Here is a 22124-nt window from a genome sequence, read left to right on the forward strand (position 1 = left end):
CTCTCTCTTCCCCCCCTCTCTGTCTTTCCCCCGTTCTCTGTCTCCCCCCCCCAAGAACAGACCCTCGGAGGCCTGAAGGGGCGGCGCGAGAGCCGTTGCGCTTGGCCACCCCCCTCCCGCTCCGTGGGACTTGTGAGGGACTCCGGCTGGCCCGGGAGGCAGGGAGGGAAGCTGCACCGTTCTCCCGCCGCCGGCCCGCTGCCCTGTGTGACCGGCGGCAGCTCTCCGGCTTCGGGAGGGAGGGAAGCCGCGCCGTTGCCCCTCGCTGCTCTCCCCACCCCCCAGCCACCCACACCGGCTCAGAGCCGAGGGGCCAGGCGGCGAGCCGCTCTCCCCTCGCCCCTCTGCCCCCCCGCTCGCCTTCCAAATAGCGGCGGCGGCAGCCTCCGCAGAGCGTTCTGTGCGCACGTGCATGAACGCTCTGGCACTTTCGGGGGGATTTAAATATCCCCCCGATATATTTTTTTAGTTTTTAGATTTTTGTGCACCCCTGGGGACTGCCCCAAGAGTGCACAAAACTCTCCCTGCCCCCCAAGTCGCCCCTGAGTGCGGATTTAGCGATCCGCACTCACAGGGCGACTTGGCTATTAGTATAAGGATAATGATGATGCAGTTAAGACAGCTTCACCTTCTCTTGGCCTGTGACCACAGAGAAACATGTACAAATATAAATGGCCACTAGATGACACCATTTTTCTCTTAAACTCCAGCTAACCGGAAAAGGTCTGAAGAAAATCTGAGGGTGTGAATCTCTCCAGCCTACAGAATTGTTTTATTAGCCTTCATTTAGTGTTTTTCTCACCCACTCTGAGTTAACTGATTACTCTTTTTAGTGGATCTTGTTTCAAACTCTCTTTGTAATAACTCCCCCATCTTTCTGTTGTGAATATTAAAGCATTGACCTAATTGTAGTGCACTTCAATGCATCCAGTGAAGTAAATTCTGACTCACCAAAATTATGCTTGAATAAACGTTATTAGTCTTTAAGGCCCCTGTGGAAAAATGCCTTACACCATAGAGATCAAATCTATGAATCTGTATTTTACCTACGTACTGAAGCTTGGCTCCGAGGGGAAAGGTACAGAGGATGAGTGCTCGATCCCCTATCACAGAGCACTTCAGTGCTTAGAGATGCCAATGGTTCTGGCTGAAGTGAGACAAACAGTTTACCAGCTAACACCTCAGCTAGGTGGTCACACCGATGGGGCAGAGATTGGAAAAGCTCGATAACATTTTTCCTTTTGGGTCAGGAAAATAGGGAAGGACCCCACAGGGAGATGGATTCCTAACGGTGAGATCATAAATTCCCTTAACGTGAGTAAGGATGTAAAGGAACAGTGTAAATATGCCTAGTCAGACACTTGAGCACACCACAACTAATGTGCTAGTATGAGCAAAGTGGGAGACACCGCAACTTGATGGAGCTTCTAAAAGACAATGCAATATAGGCTGCTAGAGGTACTGATCCTTTTAGCAGGAGGAGATACTCTTCCGGAACAATTGGTGGCAGTAGTTAAGACCCAGAGAGAAGATGGTACACCAGGAGTAAGGGAAGGGGGTGCCTTGCCATTTGGAGACCCAAGATAGCTGCAGAACCTTCCATGCTCCAGGACAAACAGGAATGGGTCCTGTGAGACCAAGTTCTGCCAGTGCCAGTGGTCTCCAGTTTTATTTTGTGGCTACAGACTAAAACAGCTACACACTTGGACTTATTTTTCTCCTATTATTCTTTTCTCTCTACTCCCCACCCAGAACACTTTGCTCTTTACTTCTTTTTCTATTCTGTTCTTCATTTCCCCCCCCCCGCTCCCTCACTGGGCATGAGCCTTGAGCCAAGACGAAATATTATATAAACTGGCTTACTAATCAATTTCCCTAGAGAAGCCTAGAAAAAAATATGAAAGGGCTAGATATTTTAATTTAAATCAAATTTCTATCAGATAATCTTCATCCTCTTCACCAGACTTCAGAATTCTTTGTCATATAATTTTGGTGTAGAGGTGCTTTACGTCTTTCTCTATGTTTTTGTTCCTTCAGGATTCAGAGCTACCAGAAGCTTCTGAATTTCTCACCATGGTACAAAATGTGCAAGATGTGCTGTTTGGATTCTGCACCAGCTCCCATGTTCTTTCTCATTATAATGTCACAGTGAGCATGGTTTCCCTCTTCCGTGTGGTAAGTCTTCCTCTTGTGGCCTTGCTCCTTGCAACAACCTTACCACAAGTATTTCTGAATAAATGGGTTTTTCCTTTACCTCAGATGGTGGCTGTGGGAGTCAATTTAATACTCTCTTAGTGGGAAGATATGAGGAAATATGTCCAATAGCAGCAGGAAGAGGCCTGGAAGACACTGGGAAGACATGGATAAAATATTCCACACTATATATCTAAAGACTAAGAGTGAAGAAAACAGACCCTTTTTTTTTTTTTTTGAAAATCCAAGAGAATGTTTTCAAACTAGCACATGAGGTAGTTTGTCAGGGCTGTCATTAATTTGTTAGTCTTTAAGGTGCCAGAAAACTCTTTTGTTACTTTAATTCAATCATATCTTCACTAAAACCAAGACCTAATAGAATATGGCAAATAACCATATTTAAGGAATCATCTTTTTAAAAAGTTATATCATTGGGCATACACTGGGGTTGGTAAGACTTGTTCATTGTCCCGTTTTGGTATGATTGAATCATAGATTAAAGCCTTCTACCTTTTGGAGATAAAATTGCTTTGGAAATGGAGAAATTAAAACAAGCCTCAGAAAATTGTCTGGCCTGATACGCTTGCTATGGCTGAAGATGCTTCTGGTCATAAGAACATAAGAGAAGCCAATGTTGGATCAGGCCAATGGCCCATCTAGTCCAACACTCTGTCACACAGTGGCCAAAAATACCAGCTGCCATCAGGAGGTCCAGCGGTGGGGCCAGATAACTATGGTCATATTTCCATGATCTGTTACAGGCGTGTGCATATATGAGTGCTTCTTAATTTTTCAGCCCTTTAGGACTAAACAGTAGGGGTGGGGGAAAGGATGCTAGGAAAAGAAATATAATGTGTCATGGGGCTTTCTTCCTCTACAAACTTCATTTCTTCCCTGCAGACTGTTTTACCTCTGCTGAAGAAGATCAATATGAAGAAAGCATGGGCATACAATGCACATAGTGGAAACCAGATACGTTGAACCAGTTGTAGAAATATCAGCCCATCCTGCCCATTCAGACTGCGGGTGATGAATGTGGGAATAGCATGTCTGAATACTCCCTTAGGGTAAAAGCACCATGGAAAAAAAACTTTTCATGTCTGAGTAAAGGCCGGGGTAACTAGATTCTATCTTTCTTGCACAGGCAGCAATTTTTTTTTGTTTAATATGACAGAACATTAAAATGTGATTCACTATCTGCAACCATGTATGGATTGGCCCTGTGTGGCTGAATAATCTGATTCCTGAACAATGCCCCATACAGACGCGCCCCAGGGCAGGGGGGCAGTATTACATGGGATGGGTTGATCATGTCTCTTATCCAGCTGCTTGTCCGCTGCCTTTTCCCCACCCTTCCTCTTGTCTGCCTCTCCTGCCACGTGGCCGTCTGACTGGGTGTTTTGTTGTTTATATGCAACTCCCTTTCTCTTAGCCTCAGCATTAAACGATGGGGAATTTAAAATGGCCAGACACTGATGTTAAGTCACATCTGCAAATTAGCTATGGTCAGGAAGACTTCCCCCACTCTGGGAGAGGTGGCAAAACTAACAATGCTTCTATTTACTTCCTGGCTGAGGTGGGAGAAGGAATGGGTGTGTGTGCACAAACACAGCCCCCACTGGCCAGCCTAATATTGCAATTCATAGCTGTGCACAGGATGTCTTTCCAGCTACACTGTGTAGGTATACTACTGGCAATCTCCTTAGCTAGTTACAGTGCAATCCTAAACAGAGAAGTCCCTGGACTTAGAAGGGTGTAATTCTCTTTAGGACTGAACAGCCCTAGCTGGACTGAACTGTTAGTGTTTTGGATCAACTGTCTATTTATATTGTCTTATCAGATCAGCTGAAAGCTGACAGGGTAAAAAAAAGATTAATTTGAAATGTGGTGTTGGAGAAGAGTTTTATGGATACCATGGAAAACCAAAAGTACAAATAAGTGAGTTCTAGACCAAATCAAGCCCAAATGTTCCCTAGAAGCTAAAAATGAATAATTTGAGGCTAGGCAGCAGGAAAAGAGGAAGAAGTCCCAACATGAGATGGATTGACTCAATCAAGGAAGCCACGGCCCTCATTTTGCAAGACCTGAACAAGGCTGTTAACGATAGGACATTCTGGAGGACTTTAATTCATAGGGTCGCCATAAGTTGGAAGTGACTTGATAACACTTAACACACATCAGATCATCCTAACAAAAACCACAGGTAAAGGGGAAACAGAAGGCCACAGGGGTCCACTCCAATGTTCCCTCTAAGCTGTGGAGTCTTGTGAGCAAAAATTCTTCTTTGTGAGCTACTGGCATTAAAGTTGTGAGCGAGTGATTTGGATACTGCATAAATTAGCTTGCTCTGGAGCCATCCTCCCTGAGCTAAAACAAAAATCTGTGAGCTGGAGGCTAAAAATCTGAGCTAGCTCACACTAACTCAGCTTAGAGGGAACACTGGTCCACTCCTATGCAAGCCAGATGAACTGGTGCTCCTCTCATTGTGAATTCTTCCAAGAACCATAGAGATGTGAAGTACCCCAAATTTCACCATAGTATATTTTAGCCATCAACAGCTTTCAGTGTATTATTAGAAGTTCAGACTACACCATGTTTCAGATGTTACAGAAAACCATGAAAACTGAGGCTATCATCAAGCTTGTGTGTTTCCTTCCTCTCCTCACACATGGGTCAGTAACGAAAGACTTCCACTCTTGTAGCAGCTACACTTTGTTATTCCACTGAAATTACAAATTGTTGGGGGGGGATGCTCCTCCTCATTCCAGCCACTGCCCCTACTCACCACTCCAAGACCTCCACGGGTTGTCTTCCCAGGGGGTCCATTGTACCTGCCATGAGTGGTGGAGACATGCCTGTCTGGTGCATTGAAGTCAGGTCCCTTCCCACACCTCAATTGGCCATCAGGGGCACCACTGGAAAGTGCAGCCATGCCAATAACATCCCTACAGCCTGGTAGCGATGCATGACTGGGGCATGGCGGCATCAGCTCTTTCTGTGCAGCCCAGCTGACCGACAGGTGTACACCTTCTGGCCATGACAGGGGTCCAGAGCAGCCAGAGGATGAAGTGGTGACTGTGAGGCTGTCTGGTGGGGGGGGGTGCATGGAGGTGGAGCCCCAGCTGGAAGAGGGTAGAAGAGGCCTCAAAGGCCGGATTAGCACAGGCAACAGGGAGTGGGGCATGCAAGGGCAACAAGGGCCTATCCAACCCCCTCACAGGCCCAGGCCAAAGAGGAAGTGGTTGTTGCTTCCTTTCCAAAGCTGGCAAACCCCCGGGGGGGGAGGGTAGACTGAATGAACAGGAAGAATCTCAGTGGTAAGAGGAAGACCCCTTCCCTCCATATCTGAGGCCAAGGGACCTGGAGGCCTCCTCCAGCTGGGGACCCAGAGGAGTGGACAGTGGGCAAAGCTTCTTTCTTCTCAGCTCCAGTGTTCCATCAGGCTGCACCAAATTACATTTCCATGGCCATCTTTCCCTGTAGCAGTACAGCACTGCCTGATTGCCCCACAAAACTATGGGATCTTTCCCTGTGTCGAGGATTCCAACTCTGGTTTGGAATCTCAACTTGTGGAGAAGTAACTGAACCAGAGAAGCCCTGCCCTTAAGGAGTTTTGTTTGTACGTCTGTCTGGAGGTCAATGGTCCAATCTACATTGGTCTTTCCTGCCACTGTGCCAAAGATCTCCCATCGTCTCACAAATTTCTGTCTGCATTTCATGCCACATCCGCTTTTCTACTGTTTCATTCCAGCATCGGCTGTCTACATCATTTTATTGCCATTTAGTGGTGACTCTTATGGTGCCCCACCATGTTATTTGGATTTGGTTAATGTGTTGAGCTAAACTTGAAACCGCTTGCTCAAGGATAGATCTAGCGGTATCTCCAAGTGAGACTTTCTCTAAGGCCTCCTCCCATTAAGTGTCATAAGTGAAGCAAATGTGTGGATTTTACAACTCTAAACATTTGGTCTGTCAAATCAACCTATCTTTGTTACATTATTTCAGTTGTACTACAATGAAGAATGAGACACCAGTACCTTCCCCCCCCCCCGACAAGTATTAGTATAGTCCAGGGTAGGACAGAACAAGGCAGACCCTTGTTGACTTGTTGCCAAGGGTCTTTTTCATACCAGGGTTTTCACTGCAGCCTGACACAATAATGCAGCTTTCCCACCGCTTCAACCCTGCTTCAACGAAAGGTGTAGCCTTGTAAATTTCAGGCTACAAGGCAGCTGTTGAAAGTGGCAAACCCAGTCTTAAAACTCCGCAAACCTAATCTCCAAATCACATTATTTAAATTCATATTCTTGACTAATGAGATCAAATCAAGGTTCAGCAATGGTGACATTTCTAACTCATAGTTGAACAGCTCATTCTACATGGGTCTGCCATTTTCAAATGCTGTGAGGCAGGAAATATGCATTTGAGGCAGCTGGTAACCTACTTGAGAAGGGACAGTCCAACCTACCTCAGATTACCAAGTAATGCCTTGGAAAGCGTTTTAGGATGATTCACTATTTGTCCACTGGCACTTTACATAATTTCAGCAGGTGCTACAAATTGAAACAAGATTTCCCTGAACTATTTTCAGTCATAATTGTTCTCTTCCAGTAATGCTTCAAAACTCCCTTTGTTTTGAAATGTGAAGGTAATTCAAGATGACAATTTGATTGCAGATGACTATCATTTTGTATACACCCTTCTTGATTCCCATCTCTCCTGGTATTGGTTGTTTGTATGACAAATGAGAGAAGAAACTAAACGGATTCCACTGGAGCTAAGCTGGGTTGAAAGGGTATCAATATGCATTTGCCAGTTGTTCAACTCCTACCCTACCCCCGAATACATTTCGAAGAAATACAGAAAGAAAATGGAGCAGGGGCTTGGAACAAATATTTATCAATAGAGTGTGAAGATGCACACACACATTGAAAAAATGCCTGCAATAAATCAGCCAAGGGCTGCTAGATCAGAAGAACTGTAGGTATCAGAGACTGAAATGGACAGGTTGGCTAGATGGTATAAATGGAAAATTGAAGTAATGGTTCCTGCTAAGAACCCTATCATCAAATTATCAGTCAACTTAGTCACAACTAAGTTCTGATGAAATGTATGATGGGATGGAGCAGAACAGTGATGCTACAGCTTTGTCACTCTGACCATCCCGACTGGAAGAAAATACACCCTTTCAGTAAACAGAAGAAAGGCTGCATGCCTTTCTGCAATGTATTTTTGCAGGTCTTCTGCTCTTCAGTGAGTTCCTGCGGGCATCTGGTGAAGTTCTGCTAGATTGCAACTCTCTGGTACTGTAGCTTCCATTCCTGAGGACTGGAAGGTAGCTAATGTCACTCCCATCTTTAAAAAGGGTTCCAAAGGAGATCTGGGAAATTACAGGCCAATATGTCTGATGTCGACACGGGGAAAGTTGGTGGAAACTGTTATTAAGGAAAGAGTTAGTAGGCACATTGATGAACAAAAATTATTGAGGCAGACTCAACATGGGTTCTGTAAGGGAAGATCTTGTCTCACTAACCTGTTAGTGTTCTTTGAGGGGGTGAACAAACATGTGGACAAAGGGGACCTAATAGATGTTGTTTACCTTGACTTCCAGAAAGCTTTTGATAAAGTTCCTCATCAAAGGCTCCTAAATAAGCTCAATAGTCATGGGATAAAAGGACAAGTCCTCTTGTGGATCAAAAACTGGCTAATTAATAGGAAACAGAGAGTGAGTATAAATGGGAAATTTTCTCAGTGGAGGGTGGTAAGTAGTGGGGTACCACAGGGATCAGTACTTAGTCCGATGCTTTTTAACTTGTTTATTAATGATTTGGAGTTGGTGGGAGTAAGCAGTGAAGTGGCTAAATTTGCAGATGACATGAAGTTGTTCAGGGTGGTGAGAACCAAGTAGGATTGTGAGGCACTCCAAAGGGATCTGTCGAGGATAAGCGAGTGGGCGTCAGCGTGGCAAATGGGGTTCAATGTGGCCAAGTGCAAAGTGATGCATATTGGAGCCAAAAATTCTAACTATAAATACACATTGATTGGGTCCGAACTGGCAGAGACTGACCAAGAGAGAGAACTTGGGAGTCGTAGTAGATAACTCAATGAAAATGTTGAGACAGTGTGCAACTGCAATTAAAAAGGCCAACACTATGCTCAGGATTATTAGGAAGGGAATTGAAAACAGATCAGCCAGTATCATCATGTCCCTGTATAAATAAATGGTGTGACCTCATTTGGAGTACTGTGTACAGTTGTGGTCACCAAACCTCAAAAAGGATATTATAGCATTGGAAAAAGGGCAGAAAAGGGCAACTCGAATGATAAAAGGTTTGGAACACTTTCCCTATGAAGAAAGGTTAAAACATTTGGAGCTCTTTAGCTTGGAGAACTGACGTCTGAGGGGTGACATGATCGAAGCTTATAAGATTATGCATGGGATATAGCAGGTTGAGAAAGAAGTACTTTTCTCCCTTTCCCACAATACAAGAACTCGTGGGCACTCAATGAAATTGCTGAGCAGTTGAGTTAAAACAGATAACAGGAAGTACTTCTTCACCCAAAGAGTGATTAACACGTGGAATTCACTGCCCCAGGAGGTGGCGGCAGCTACAAGCATGGACAGCTTCAATAGGGAATTAAATAAGCATATGGAGCAGAGGTCCATCAGTGGCTATTAGCCACAAGGTATAGATAGGAACTCTCAGTCTGGGGCAAGTGATGCTCTGTATTCTTGGTGCTTGGGGGGGCAACAGTGGGTGGGCTTCTAGTGTTCTGGCCCCACTGCTGGACCTCCTGATGGCACCTGGTATTTTTGGCCACTGTGTGACAGAGTGTTGGACTGGATGGGCCATTGGCCTGATCCAACACTGGCTTCTCTTATGTTCTTATGTTCTAACTGAAGAGATAACTGATTAAAAAAACAACCCTTCTCCTTGTCAGAGGAAATGGCCCAATGAACATAATCAGAAACACTACACACCAGCTCAGAGACAATATGCCCATATCTTTGTTTCTCAGGGGAATGTGCGGGTGCTCTGTATATGCCAGAGTCTGCAAACAGATGTTGGCAGCCATACTCTTGGCTCAATCCATTGGGGTGCGGGGTGCCCTCCCCTAGCAATTTCCTTGAGGAGGTCTGCCTCCTACTTAGATTATTGAGCATATATATTGACTCTACAACACAGGAGTTTCTTTATGTGCCTGCAAAATATGCAAAGCTCTGGAATAGGGTTGATCTGTGTTTTCTCAGACATTTTCTCAAATGCAAACTTGCAGTCTGTTCCAACCCCACTGAAGTCACTGGGACTCTTTCCACTGACTTTGGTGGTCTCTGGAACTCTCCCAGGGACTTATGTGTTCTGGCTCACACTAGATTAATATAGGGATTAACACTTTTAAAAAACTCCATAGAGCTACGTAGACTCTACTCCACTGCTAGGAAGAGAAGAATTACCCCCCCCCCCCAAGTCTATGGACTGAAGATGCACAGCAGCATGTTAGATTAAGAATTATGAGGAGAACAGAGGACTGGGGGAAGACCTTTCTCTGAAAGGCTAACAGATTGGTGTGAAACATGATACAGGGTATACATGTATCCAGGGGTCATTTCATAGAAAAAGAGGTGCAGGAGCTCATTAGCATAACTCATTAGCATAACTTATTTGCATATGCCACACCCCCTGACATCACCAGAAGTGAGTCAGAGGGCAACACCCACTGCTCAGGCGCCACTGGACTGTTTTGGATTGCTAGAAGAAGAGAAAAAGCCGAGTCAGAAAAACATAGCGGACCCACTACAAAGGGTGCCTGGTAGGAAATCCCCACCCCATAGCATGTGGCCTTAGTTAGGGTAACAACAGTTCTTAGAACGCCCCTGTGAACCGCCCAGAGACCCCTAGGGGTTAGGGCGGTATAATAAGTTGAATTAATAAATATAAATAAATAAATAGTTATTAGGGTGTGGGGGGGACATGCAGATCTGTCCTCGCAGAGGAGGGAGCGCTTGTACCTGAATAAAACTTGGTCTTAAAGGTGCCACTGGACTGTTTTGGACCGGGGGGCCGGGGGGGAGCGCTGCAACTTACCTGGCTGCTTATTGCTCTGACTGAGGGCTGCTGGGAGCAGGGGGTGGGGCTTGTTGCATGTGCCCGCCCCCTGGGCTCTACTGCTGGAGCTCCACTCCTGTGCGCTCCTGCAGGAAATGACCCCTGCATGTATCCATTATTCCTAAATTCCATGTATCTAGTCCAAAGTATTTTTGCAAGTAACTACCCCAAAGGATCCATTCCCCCTGTACAGTATAACTCATTCTTGAGAGGTTTTGTTGAGGTTCAGATTTCTTTGATGCTTGTTTGCGTTCTTGTTTCTTTCTTGCCTGTCTATCAAAAGCCAATCAATAAAATGTATACAGAAAGATGTATGGGAAAGGTTTTTGCCAAAGTGGTGTATTTGTGGTGCTTGACATTTTTTTTTTTTTTTTTTAATCTGGGGGGAAAAATTCTCTCTTTTATTGGAGAGATTTCTTGCTTGCATAATGTTTCCAGGAAATCCACACAGGCTTGTGCCAATGTTTGTTAGTTTTAGAAGTAATGAAATGAGCAGATGAATCTTTTCAACAGGGAGGGAGAGTTAGACTGGCTTCAGATCCTCCAGTCAGAGGTCCTACAAATGTTTGTCAGCTCATTTCCATGGCTCCAGTGTCCAGGGCAGTTTAAGGCAACTGACAGCCACAGTCTCTGACATCCTGAGAGATTCTGTTATGATCTAGATCAGTCAGCCAGGGCAAAAGGAAGAAGAAAACAGCTGAATCAAAGGGAGAGAGCTCTGTGTACTAGGGAAGTCTTAGGCAATGTAAAAGGTGGGGGTGCTCCCCACAGGGGCACAAGGAGGAGCACCTACCGGGTGGGGGGGGGGAGAGAGAGGCTAAGGAGGGTTGTCATGTAGCTGGGAATAACATCTCAAAATAGAAGAGCTGGCCAAGAAACTCCTGTGGGCAGACCAGCCTTCATGCACACGTTGCTTGTTTTGGGAAATATGATGAACAGCAGTGACTGGAACTCAGCAATGGCTGTAAGACAATTTGATTTGCTGCAGGTGGACAACAAAAGGCAAGATTTGGAAATCAGAGACAGCAAAGAAATTGACGCCACCAAGCTGGGACGCTTTGTTCGGATGAATGAACTGCGCTGGGTGACCGAGTACAACCCTCTGGTAATTAATAGCTTCTCTAAACCATGTGGGACCTTGTCTATATGTCTGATTACTTAATTCACCCTTTCATTTTGCAAGAGCAAACACACACACTTAGAATTACGGTCCCTTGTCAGACAGGCCTCTCCTGAGCATGGGAACAATTACTTTGAATATGGAAAGGCATCACAACCTCTGTCTCCAGGCAATAAGTTACTTATTTATGTCACTTGAATGGCTGCACTTGGGTTTTGCAGGGCAGAAGAAACTGCAGATTGGAAACAGGCTAGTGGAATAAAACAATTTCCCAGGATTATTGGTTCAGATGTTTCCTTAAGGAAACTTCAGATGCATTCAAAGACAAGGAGTGAGTTTCTCCAAGCCACAACTGGAAGCAAAGAATAGAAAACTGACCATAATCCTCTGCAATGTGTTACAAGAAGAATTATACACAATGCAGGCATGCTCACATAGCCATAAATATAGGGCATCTCTACCATGGTTATGATATTCTGATTTGATAATCTGGTTCTGCAAGATATTTGCACTGCTTGCCTTGGTCTCCTTGGCTGGCGTGCAGAGTCCATGCCCCTTGGCCCTTGCTGTTTCCCTCCCTTCTAGATTCAAGTTACTTTATTAAAATTATTATTTTGTTTTTCTGAACATTTATTTAACATCATTCATAATTCATAACAAAACTTAATGCATTTCAAAAATAAAAGATGAAATAGCAGAAAAAGTCGAATCAAACAAAACCAGAAGCCAATAAAACCCAGCTTGAGTCAGCTGAAAAAGAAAGCCAACTCCACCAAACATCCAACAAATGACAGAGGTTTTAGCCTGGTGCCAAATGCTAGCAAAGAAGGTGAACCCCATGGGGGAATAGATCAAGATGGGAAGCCATGGCAGTGTGTCTGTAGCAGCAGGAAAGAGCAAGAGTTCAGCTGTTGTAGCTGTTTCTGAAGAAGTGAGCAGTGACTCACAAAAGCTCATGCCCTGCAGGCTGCCACATATTTTGTTAGTCTTTAAGGTAATACTTGAAGGAGCTGCGGTGGCTCAAGTGGTTAAGACGCTGAACTGCAGGCTGTGGTGGAAGGTCAGTAGTTTAGCAGTTCGAGACCCGGGTGCCGCATGATGGAGTGAGCTCGCGTCTCTAGTTCCAGCTCCTGCCAACCTAGCAGTTCGAAAGCAAGAAATTGCAAGTAGATAAATAGGTACCACTTCAGTGGGAAGGTAACAGTGTTCTGTGCGCCTTGGTGTTTAGTCATGCCGGCCACATGACCACGGAAACGTCTTTGGACAGCGCTGGCTCTTCGGCTTTGAAACGGAGATGAGCACTGCAACCCTAGAGTCGGACTCGACTGGCTTTCGAGCAAGGGAACCTTTACCTTTACCTTAAGGTGCTACTGGACTCTTGCTTTTTTAATGGGGGAATGTATTAAAAAAAATCATGGTGCCACGATGGAAGTGGCTTTATCCTTAGTTACCACCTGCCTCATTTCTGACGGCAGAGGGCCTGGTCTCAAGAAGAGCCTCCAGTATGTAGAGCTGAGTGGACATGCAGGGAGTAGATGATCCTTTAGATTCCCTAATCCCAATCACTTATAGGTCGACCAGCACTTTGAACAGTGCTCAGATATGAATGGCAAGCCAGGATGATATTCATGACTGTGTGTTCCTGCTGTCAACCTTGCTGAAGAATTTTGCAACTGCTGAAATTTCCAAGAAGCCTTTAAAGGGTCTGCATGGAACATTAGAGTACTCTTACTAGAGAACATCAAAATAGAGATAGCCAGGCCAAGGTTGTTCCTTTCCAAGGAGAGGCACAGCTGATGTTCCACCACAAGCTGCTAAAAATTGCTGCAAACCATAGAAGCTGCTTGGCCTAAGGTACCGAATTAAGAGTGCAGAATGCTTCTATGTTGACAGGTCATAATATAGAACATGAGAATCTGGTTCTTTATGGACAAAAGGCAAAGAGGTCTTTTATGCTACCCTCAAGCCAAATGCATCCCACCAGCCATCTATCTGGGCCTGCCACATGCTTAATCACCCTGGTGCTTTTGCTGTTGAGACAGATACTAAAACTCAGAGGTTTGTCATGACCCTGGTGGGCTCTGCATTCAGCTTGCTGAATCATGAGTTGTATAGCCTTGTTCCAGATGGCTTATATGATCCACTGAACAAGGGGCAAAGCCAGTGATCATGCACAGTTGTCCAACCTGTAGCCTTTCACACTGTAGATGCGTTGATGTGATGCCCACACTCTATCTCAGTCGTATTGCTTGCATATGAGGAAAAGCTTGCTACTTCTCTGATTTCTGCACACTGTGTAGGTGACAGGAGAATGAGTGCTTTCTCCTTTGCCTCGTAAGGCCATCCTCCCACAGAGCTTTTCTTGCATCTCCAGTGTGCTGTTTCAGTCCTGCCCCTGTCCATGGAATGAGAGATGAAGCCAGGAGACTGAAAGACGCTAGGACACTGGACCTCCTGCAATGCCACAGGCTCAGTGCACTCCAGCGGGAAGGCTTTTTCAGAAAGGCACTCACTGACCTCTACCTTGTTTAAATTCTGGAATCCTCTCACACTTTCCTCTTTTTCATCGAAAAGCTGGCAGAGTTTGACACAAGCCTCTCTCTTTCTCTGTGGTTGTTGTATGGCAACTGGTGAGGCGATGGGTCCGTTGCTGGCTCTCCAAGGCCCTGTTTGGCTTGTGGGAGAGGCTGCTGAAGTCCAGGAAGTGGATGGGGGGGGGGGAAGTCAGATGACATACTCTCCACCAACAGGAGCCTATGCAAAGGTGCCAGTCTGCCAGACGACCCGAGGCTCTTCACAGAGGCCTAGTGTGTACTACTGCTCACTCATCCTGTCTCCAGGGGGTGCAGAGAAATCCAGGTCTTCTTTTTGTATTAACTTCCACTTTGCTTTGGCTCTAGAGCTGCCCAACACAGATCAAACTGGTGTTCAGATGTTTTCCAGACTTTGGCAGTGTTTTTCTAAATGGTAATGGCAAGTGGTAAGGCGGGATACGCATGTGTGTTCTTGGCTACCAGATCAGCATCAGTGCTTTCACAGGGTTCCCCTGTCACTCAGTCCCTGGCCTCAAATATTTGCAGTCTGACGCAGAAGAACACTTTGAGCCAAACAGCAACTTTATTAAATCCGTAATTAAACTAATCAAATCATATAAATTACCAGAACATATAATTCAGTGACGATAAATATTTGTTTAGAATGGCAAGGAAAATAATCTCAACAGTTAACAAGCAACTAGGACCGCCGCCTTACATACACTTACTTGGAAATAAGTTCCATTGAGCTGCAAGTTAAAACATGCCGTTACCCGTGCAGCAGTGAAGTGGAGGATAAGGGCCACTGTTAAAATGGACGTGAAAGGTGGATTTGGATCTGACACCTCACATGTGCAGAGGTCATTTCGGGGGGGAACGCAGTTCCCCCGGGTGAGGTACGGGGGGCGGGGCACATGACGAAGCAAAATGTAACATACAAAAATTGTTAATTAGAGATTGATAAATTAAACAGAGCAAAGTTCAGACCAGGAAAAGAACACCTACAGTGCCATCCTAAGCAGAGTTATACGGTACCCTTACAAGCCTGTTTGCTTGGATCCTAGAGTGCTGTCCCAATTAGCTCCATGGCAGCACCTCTGATGGAACAGCCATAATGGCTGCTGAGGAGAGTGATTTTTGCTGATTTCCGCCACCTGCCATAGACTCCCAGTTTGTTCCCCTCCTGTTCCTTCAGGCCCACTGTTAAGTCCAGCGCTTAACAAATAGTCGGAGAGTGATTTCAGCAAAAACTCAAGTTTAATCTTCAACACGAACACTTCTCTAACACGGTACAACATCTGATAGCCCGAACAGCTTGTCCATAGTCGCTGTTCGGTATTTAAACATTTCCCGGCTAATGTAGCCACACCTACTATACAGATAACAACCAATGCGGTTGAGCGTATAAGGGCCAATCACTTTCGTTCCCGCTCACGGTTTGCTTTATCGTGATTGGACACATTAGTCTTGGACTTGAATCCCTGTCCAAGACGAAGCTTAACATAGCTTCCTAATGAGATGTTTCACATTACATCTAATGCATTCATGGCAGCTTCTGAATACATTACACCCACCAACCCAAAGGAGGAAAATTGTGGAGGTGGGGGGAGCAAAAAAGCTGAGGAGGGAAGTAGCCTTCCTCTAATGGGGCTCTGTTCAGGCTGCTAAGGATCCAAGCTATTTACTTCCAAGGGCATAACTCTGTTTAGGATGATGAACTATCTTGAGTCTCTCCATTCTGCTTTATTTATTTATTTATCAGATTTATACCCCGCCCTCCCCGCAAAGCAGGCTCAGGGTGGCTTCCATACAAACATAAATACAGTTAAAATCATACAATCATTTAAAACACAACAGATAAAATACAAACACAAGGTGCTGGCTTTAGTTAGCATTTTAAGCCAGATCTTCTGGTTGCTTCTCTAGACTTCAAATGGTAGAGTATTGGTCTGTTGTCCTTTTTTATGACAGTTATACAATACAAACACTGGTTCACTGTCTGGTCCAATACGAACCAGTCACTTCCCACAATTAGAAAAGGCACCTTTAGACATTTATCTGCTAGTCTGACATATTTATCGCTTTACAGCTGTTGACCTTATAACCTTAACTTGTTATTTAGCATCACTTTGCATATCTTGAGCATCATCGTGTTGCATGTTAATTTGCTGTTCATTCTCTGGTTACAGGTTTGAAACTTGCCTGCCATTCTAATGTATTTGATAAAGTGTTCATGCACACAAAAGCTCATACCTTGAACAATCCTTTATTGGTCTTAAAGATGCCACTGGACTCTAAATCACTGGGTCTATGATCTTAAGGGGAAGACCAGTGTGTGTGCAGGAGAAAAGCTACATACCTTTAAGTTTTCATCAACAGGGTAAAAACAGCTGGGCAGGAGTGATTTTTGCTAGGAAAAGGATAATCCTTCTCCTTTCCCCCATCAGTCTTCCCCTTATATTGCTTTAATGGCATTGTCTAAAAATGTTCATAAAAAGAATCAGAAACCTACCTTCAAAGTGTAGTTCTCTCCTAATTTATTGTATCCTTCCCCCTTCCTTTCAATAATTGTTTCCTCATGTTTATGCTCAGTCTCATGATTCTGAGGGTTGGCCTTGTGTTTTGAATGTGTAAGGTTCTAGGACTCAGCTCTCCAACAGTGTTTCAGATTTCATATCCCTAATCCCCATATGGCTTCATCTCTTCTCTCTTGGCAGACTGCAGTTGGCCTCTTCAACAGCATGGTTCAAACCCACCTCCTCTTGTTCAGTGACAAATCATCCCCAAATCATACAGAGAGGATGGACAAGTACCAAGAAGCAGCCCGCTTGTTTCAGGGAAAAGTGAGTCTACAATTCGGCAAAGCATCCTGAGTCTGCAATGTCACTGTCTGGAGTACCCAAAAAATGTCTTGGGCAGGCCCTTCTTGGTCTCCAGTTAACCATATGATGCCCATGACAAACCCTTTCTTCCAGCACCACGCCAGACCACACCAAAAGCAGTACCACAGGCCAAACAGAGAAAACAAAAGTCAAGAACATCAGTTTCACTTGAGACTTTGTGACAGAGCAGCTGCAGTGTGGCCAACTGGCTATGGGGAGACCTGGGTTTAAATTAGGGTTGCCAGATATTTTTTTTGCGAAATTACTGGACACCAAGGCTTGGCGTTGCCTTCTCCCAGTGCAATCAGCATGAAGCATGCTATTTGCATTGGGAAGAGCAACCCCCCCCCAACACAAAGTAGCAGAGGCAGTTTGGTGTAGTGGTTAAGTGTGCGGACTCTAATCTGGGAGACCTGGGTTTAATTCCCCACTCTTCCATATGCAGCTGCTGGGTGACCTTGGGCAAGCCATAGTTCTGACAAGAGCTGTCCTTGAAAGAGCAGTTCTCAAGAGAGCTCTCTCAGCCCCACCTACCTCACCGGGTGTCTGTTGTGGGGAGGGGAAGGGAAAGGAGTTTGTAAACTGCTCTGAGACTCCTTTGGGTAGTGAAGGACGGGGTATAAATCCAATCTCTTCTCCTCCTCCTCCTCCTCCTTCTCCTCCTCCTCTTCCTCCTCCTCACTTGATGCTGCCTCTAACCTCAGACAGCATGAGTTGTGCCGTCTCGGCTTGGTATGTTGCCAGATGACCTGGACAGACCAGTAGCTTGATTGACTGGGGAAAACTGAAAAAAAACAGGGCATTTAAATGTTCAGTATTTTTTCAGTTTTTTTTCCTGGACAGTCAGTGAAAATGCCAGACTGTATGGTCCAATACCAGACACGTGGCAACCTTAGTTCAAGTCTACATGCAGCCGTGAAGGCGTCTCCTCATCCTCCCTGAGGGCAGAGATACCCTACATCACGGTGGTCTCAGACAAGCCATCATTCCTCGATCTAGTGTTCCTTACAGGGTTTGTTATGAAAAAATTAGATAAGAATTGAAAATAACTTTACATACAGGAACAGTGCTATGCAAATGTATTATTAGCAATATTAATTTTGATTTATTTATGTTTTGTTTATTCAAAACATTTACTAGCCTCCCTTCCTCCTGCCAACCTAGCAGTTCGAAAGCAAGAAATTGCAAGTAGGTACCACTTCGGTGGGAAGGTAACAGCGTTCCGTGCGCCTTGATGTTTAGTCATGCCGGCCACATGACCACGGAAATGTCTTCGGACAGCGCTGGCTCTTCGGCTTTGAAACGGAGATGAGCACCGCAGCCCTAGAGTCGGATTTGACTGGCTTTCGAGCAAGGGAAACCTTTACCTTTTTCCTCCCTTGTGGACCTCAAGGAGGCTTACAAGAGAAACAGAACATAAATAAAATTATTATAACAATAAAATAATATAAAGCAATGATAAAAAGTCACAATTTAAAAACTCCAGTTAGGATTGCCAATACATTAAAACTAAATCAGTCAAATGCAATGCTAAATAAATGGCCTTCAACTGCCTCCTGGAGAGTGACAGTGAGAGGGCCCGGCGCACCTCCCCGGTTAGGTTGTTCCATAGTCATGGGGCTGCCATTGAAAAAGCCCTCTCTGATGAGCTTCTTTAGTGGGTCACGTAGGAGGACCTCTCCCTGTGGTCTTAAATCCCAAGGCGGAATGTATGGGAGAAGATGGTCCTTCACATACTCTGATCTCAAACCGTATAGGACTTTATAGGACATCTGCATATTGGTGACACTTTGTTAATGAAAACAAAGCTCTTGGAGCACTTTGGGTTTACTACTACAAGTCACTTTTAGAAAATATTGGACCTTGCATGGCACATTCTAGATTTGTTTTCCTCTTATACTCACAGCCAACCAACATTCTATTATATAGCTGAGCAGAGTGATGGTAGAAACTTGAATGGCCAGTGAAATTGCTGTTCCCTCCCTCAGTGTCTTTGAATGTTCCATATGCCTTAAGAACATTCTTCAAGTGACAGCACAGCCCTCACTTGAGCTTGCCAGGTGAACTGCGATGAGGACACTGAGTCGGCATTGCAGGCCTTATAAAGCTGTAGGGTGTTTTTTCTCTCTTTCTGTTTAAATTACCCATCTAACACCAGGGCCTTGACAAGCCACCTGTGTGTGATCTCATGCCCACCTGTTTGGATCCAAACCGTTTCAATACAAATGTTGTCTAATAGGTGAAAAGACTCAGATCAAAGCCAGTTGTAAATTTGGGCGGGAGCTGGTCCAACCACTTCTGCCTAAAAGTCCACGGGGATATTATGCTGAACCATGGTAAGGGCAGAGCCTCATAATTGTCTGGCCTATATGCCAGGCTTTTTCCTTTGCCTCAATTTATGCTGGACACAGAAGTGATCGTGCAGTCTCAGATGCAGGGAACCTTCTTCCCATACAAGGCATTCTATCTAGATGGCCATCACCTGATCTGAAAGGAGTACCTGTCCTGCTGGTGGCTGGGGAAGTTCAAAACAATTCCATCCCTCCATCTTTTGCTTTGGCCCTTGAAGAATTTTTCCTTGCCAGGTAAGTATTAAAGTCAGAGTAGCATTCTGGAGCTGCAAATTAATATCTATTCCTAGCATTTTAAAAATGGCCACAGGTGGGATCTTGTCTATCTCCTCTCTGGCTCGTGATGAAGGAATGGGCACCATGATCTTCCTGAGCTGTGAGGGGTTTCAAAAGTCCTGTCAGGAAGCACAGGCAAGGTCACAGGTCCCAAACACTGTTGACAGTAAGACACAGGGAGGGGAAAACAAACTTGACCCAGTATCTGGAATTAAGAACCACAAGGGTAATAAAGAAGCCAGACAAAGTGCCAATATTAAAAACCTAGTGTAAACTTTGTAATGTATTCTAATTGACTTGAATGCATGTACTGAATGTAACATGAATCATTCCATTGCCATCTAATGTTAAGCTTCGTCCTGGACTAGGATCCTAATGTAACCAATAGGAACACTAGCCCAGGAAGCAATATCCAATCACCATGAAGAAGCTCCCTGAGCGGGAACGTTCGTGATTGGCCTTTATAGGTTCAACCTTATTGGTTGTGAAATGTACAGTAGGTGTGACTATATTAGCCGGGGATGTTTAAATACTGAACAGCAGCTATGTAACTTCGATGGGTTCTGGCTGACTGATGTTGATCCGTGTTGGAAGTGAGTTCGAGTTGAAGAATAAAAGCTGCATTCTTGCTGAATCACTCTCCGACTCTACAAACTTGTTATGTGAATGAGGGCAGATGACAGCATTTGGCCCTGGGTAGAAAGATTGCTCTTTGTCCTTAGGCTCAATGTGCTGCCTGCTGGTAAGCCGTGAGCCCCAATTCTTCTCTCCATTGCTATGGGGGATCTCATTGTTAAGGGTGAGTTGCTCTTATACTGCTCTTCCTCCAGTCTTCCATTTCTAAATTAACATGTATGGCACTGTTGAAAAGCAGTAACAAGGTCTCCTCTATTTATGCTGAAATTAAATTTGCATCTGATTAATTTCATTGTCTAGAGCAACCAGTCAAAGAAACAAATAGACCCATCCCATTATGGGAAGATACATCAATGAAAGGACTATTCCAGACCTGACAATGTAGAGCATCGTATGTATAGAGTACAAAGTACTTATCATAGCTATGGTCTTGGAATGGTTTATACAAGTATTGTATGTTTTTGTATATAAGAAAATATGAACTACCTTTAAAGTGGGTGTGTGTATTCTGTCATGGTGAATTTGTCTTTCATCATATGAGATTCTATCTGTAATATGCGGAGAGTAACTGCTTAAAGGTGTCCAGGGCTTGGTGGTTACCCTGGTGAAGAGTCACCATCCTTCTGTGCACTTGTCCTCATCGTATATCTGTACGATGACGTGCCTGTGGAAGCACTCTAAATTTCTCTTACTTAAATGATGCTACTCATTTAGCCTATAGGTTTTGAGTAGTGCCACATTAGAATACACATAGGCCAGGCTGGGGAAAAAAAATCTTAAAATCATTTCCTACTCGCTATAAATATGAACAAATTTCACAATAACCAAAGTAACCTCTGAATCTACCCCGGCCAAAAGTCTCCCCAGTTTCTCTTCCACCCATGCACCTACCATCCCACCGGCAGGTGGAATAAGCCACAAAGCTCTCATATTTGAGAAAAAGGGGCATTCCAATAAACAATGTTCCAGCATATCAGTTCTCCCAATAGATATAAGTAAAGTCTCTTTGAATGGAGCACCTTCTTATAATGACCATAGATTACATGAAATGGTATATAGATGAATTCAATTTACCAAGCTTAAAAACTCTCCGATTTCGGGGCACAGTCACCTGATTACTGTACAGTGGGAAACTACTGGGACAGGACAATCCTAAGTAAGTGGGAGAGCAAACTCTACATGCTCTAGTATTAGAGTTTAGAAAATACAAATCATATAAGCCAAGTCTAAAATTCTCTGTGCCTGTGCCATTTGCTCCTTGCAGATTCTTTTTATCCTGGTGGACAGCCAGGCAAAGGGCAATGATCGAGTTATGTCTTATTTCCACTTGAAGAAGTCCCAGCTGCCTGCGGTGGCACTGTACCATGTTCCAGATGAGGAGCAGGATGTGCTGCCCCTGGGCGAAGTCTCCCTGGAGGCTATGAAGGACTTCTGTAATAGTTTCTTACAGAGGAAGCAGGTGGTGAGTGTTCATTGTGCACAATCCCAATGTTTTGACAATGGAAATGTCATAATTCCTCCAGCTCCCTGTGCACCCACCCCCACTATCTGTTTGTAGTATTACTGAAGTGTAGTGGGTTAGACGCATGAAGAAAGCATGGAGACTGATGCAGTTATCAGTTTAGCTTTACTGGTACACAACAAAGACCCCAAACAATGGCCGACTGGCCAACTATATACACTTCCCGGGGACACACCCCTGGGTTCCATTGGCGGGTTTAAATCTCCTGCCACGGTCCCATTGGTTCCCCAGTGGAGGGACCAGGATCCCAGTCCCCATTGTTGTCCAGGACTCAAGCTCAGGAGTGTGCGCTGGCCCCCGGTGGTGGTCAGCGGACACAACAATTACGTTCTCACCTGCAAAAACTGGTGGGATTTATAGCATCCCCTGCCCCTGCTTCTAATGTTTACCTTGCTTTTTCTGGCTACGCAAGGTAGAACCAGGGCATTCAGATTCAAAGACAGAATTCTCAATTCAGTGTGCAAACCAAGACGAGGAAGGAGTTTTCATCCTGCAGGCCCAT

The 22124-nt window shown here is 44.8% G+C and overlaps 1 protein-coding gene across 1 annotated transcript in view; it reads left to right on the plus strand.

The window, feature by feature from the left end:
- The window catches only part of ERP27 (endoplasmic reticulum protein 27), a 28367-nt gene that overhangs the window by 3292 nt on the left and 2951 nt on the right, over positions 1-22124 (plus strand). Inside the window, exons 3-6 of the mRNA XM_015421291.1 lie at positions 2038-2175; positions 11290-11406; positions 16673-16798; positions 21365-21562. Coding sequence (XP_015276777.1) covers positions 2038-2175; positions 11290-11406; positions 16673-16798; positions 21365-21562 — 579 coding nt within the window. The remainder of the gene's footprint in view (positions 1-2037; positions 2176-11289; positions 11407-16672; positions 16799-21364; positions 21563-22124) is intronic.

The sequence above is a fragment of the Gekko japonicus genome, unplaced genomic scaffold (genome assembly GCF_001447785.1).
Source record: "Gekko japonicus isolate JY-2015 unplaced genomic scaffold, Gekko_japonicus_V1.1 scaffold443, whole genome shotgun sequence".
Taxonomy (NCBI): Eukaryota; Metazoa; Chordata; class Lepidosauria; order Squamata; family Gekkonidae; genus Gekko; species Gekko japonicus.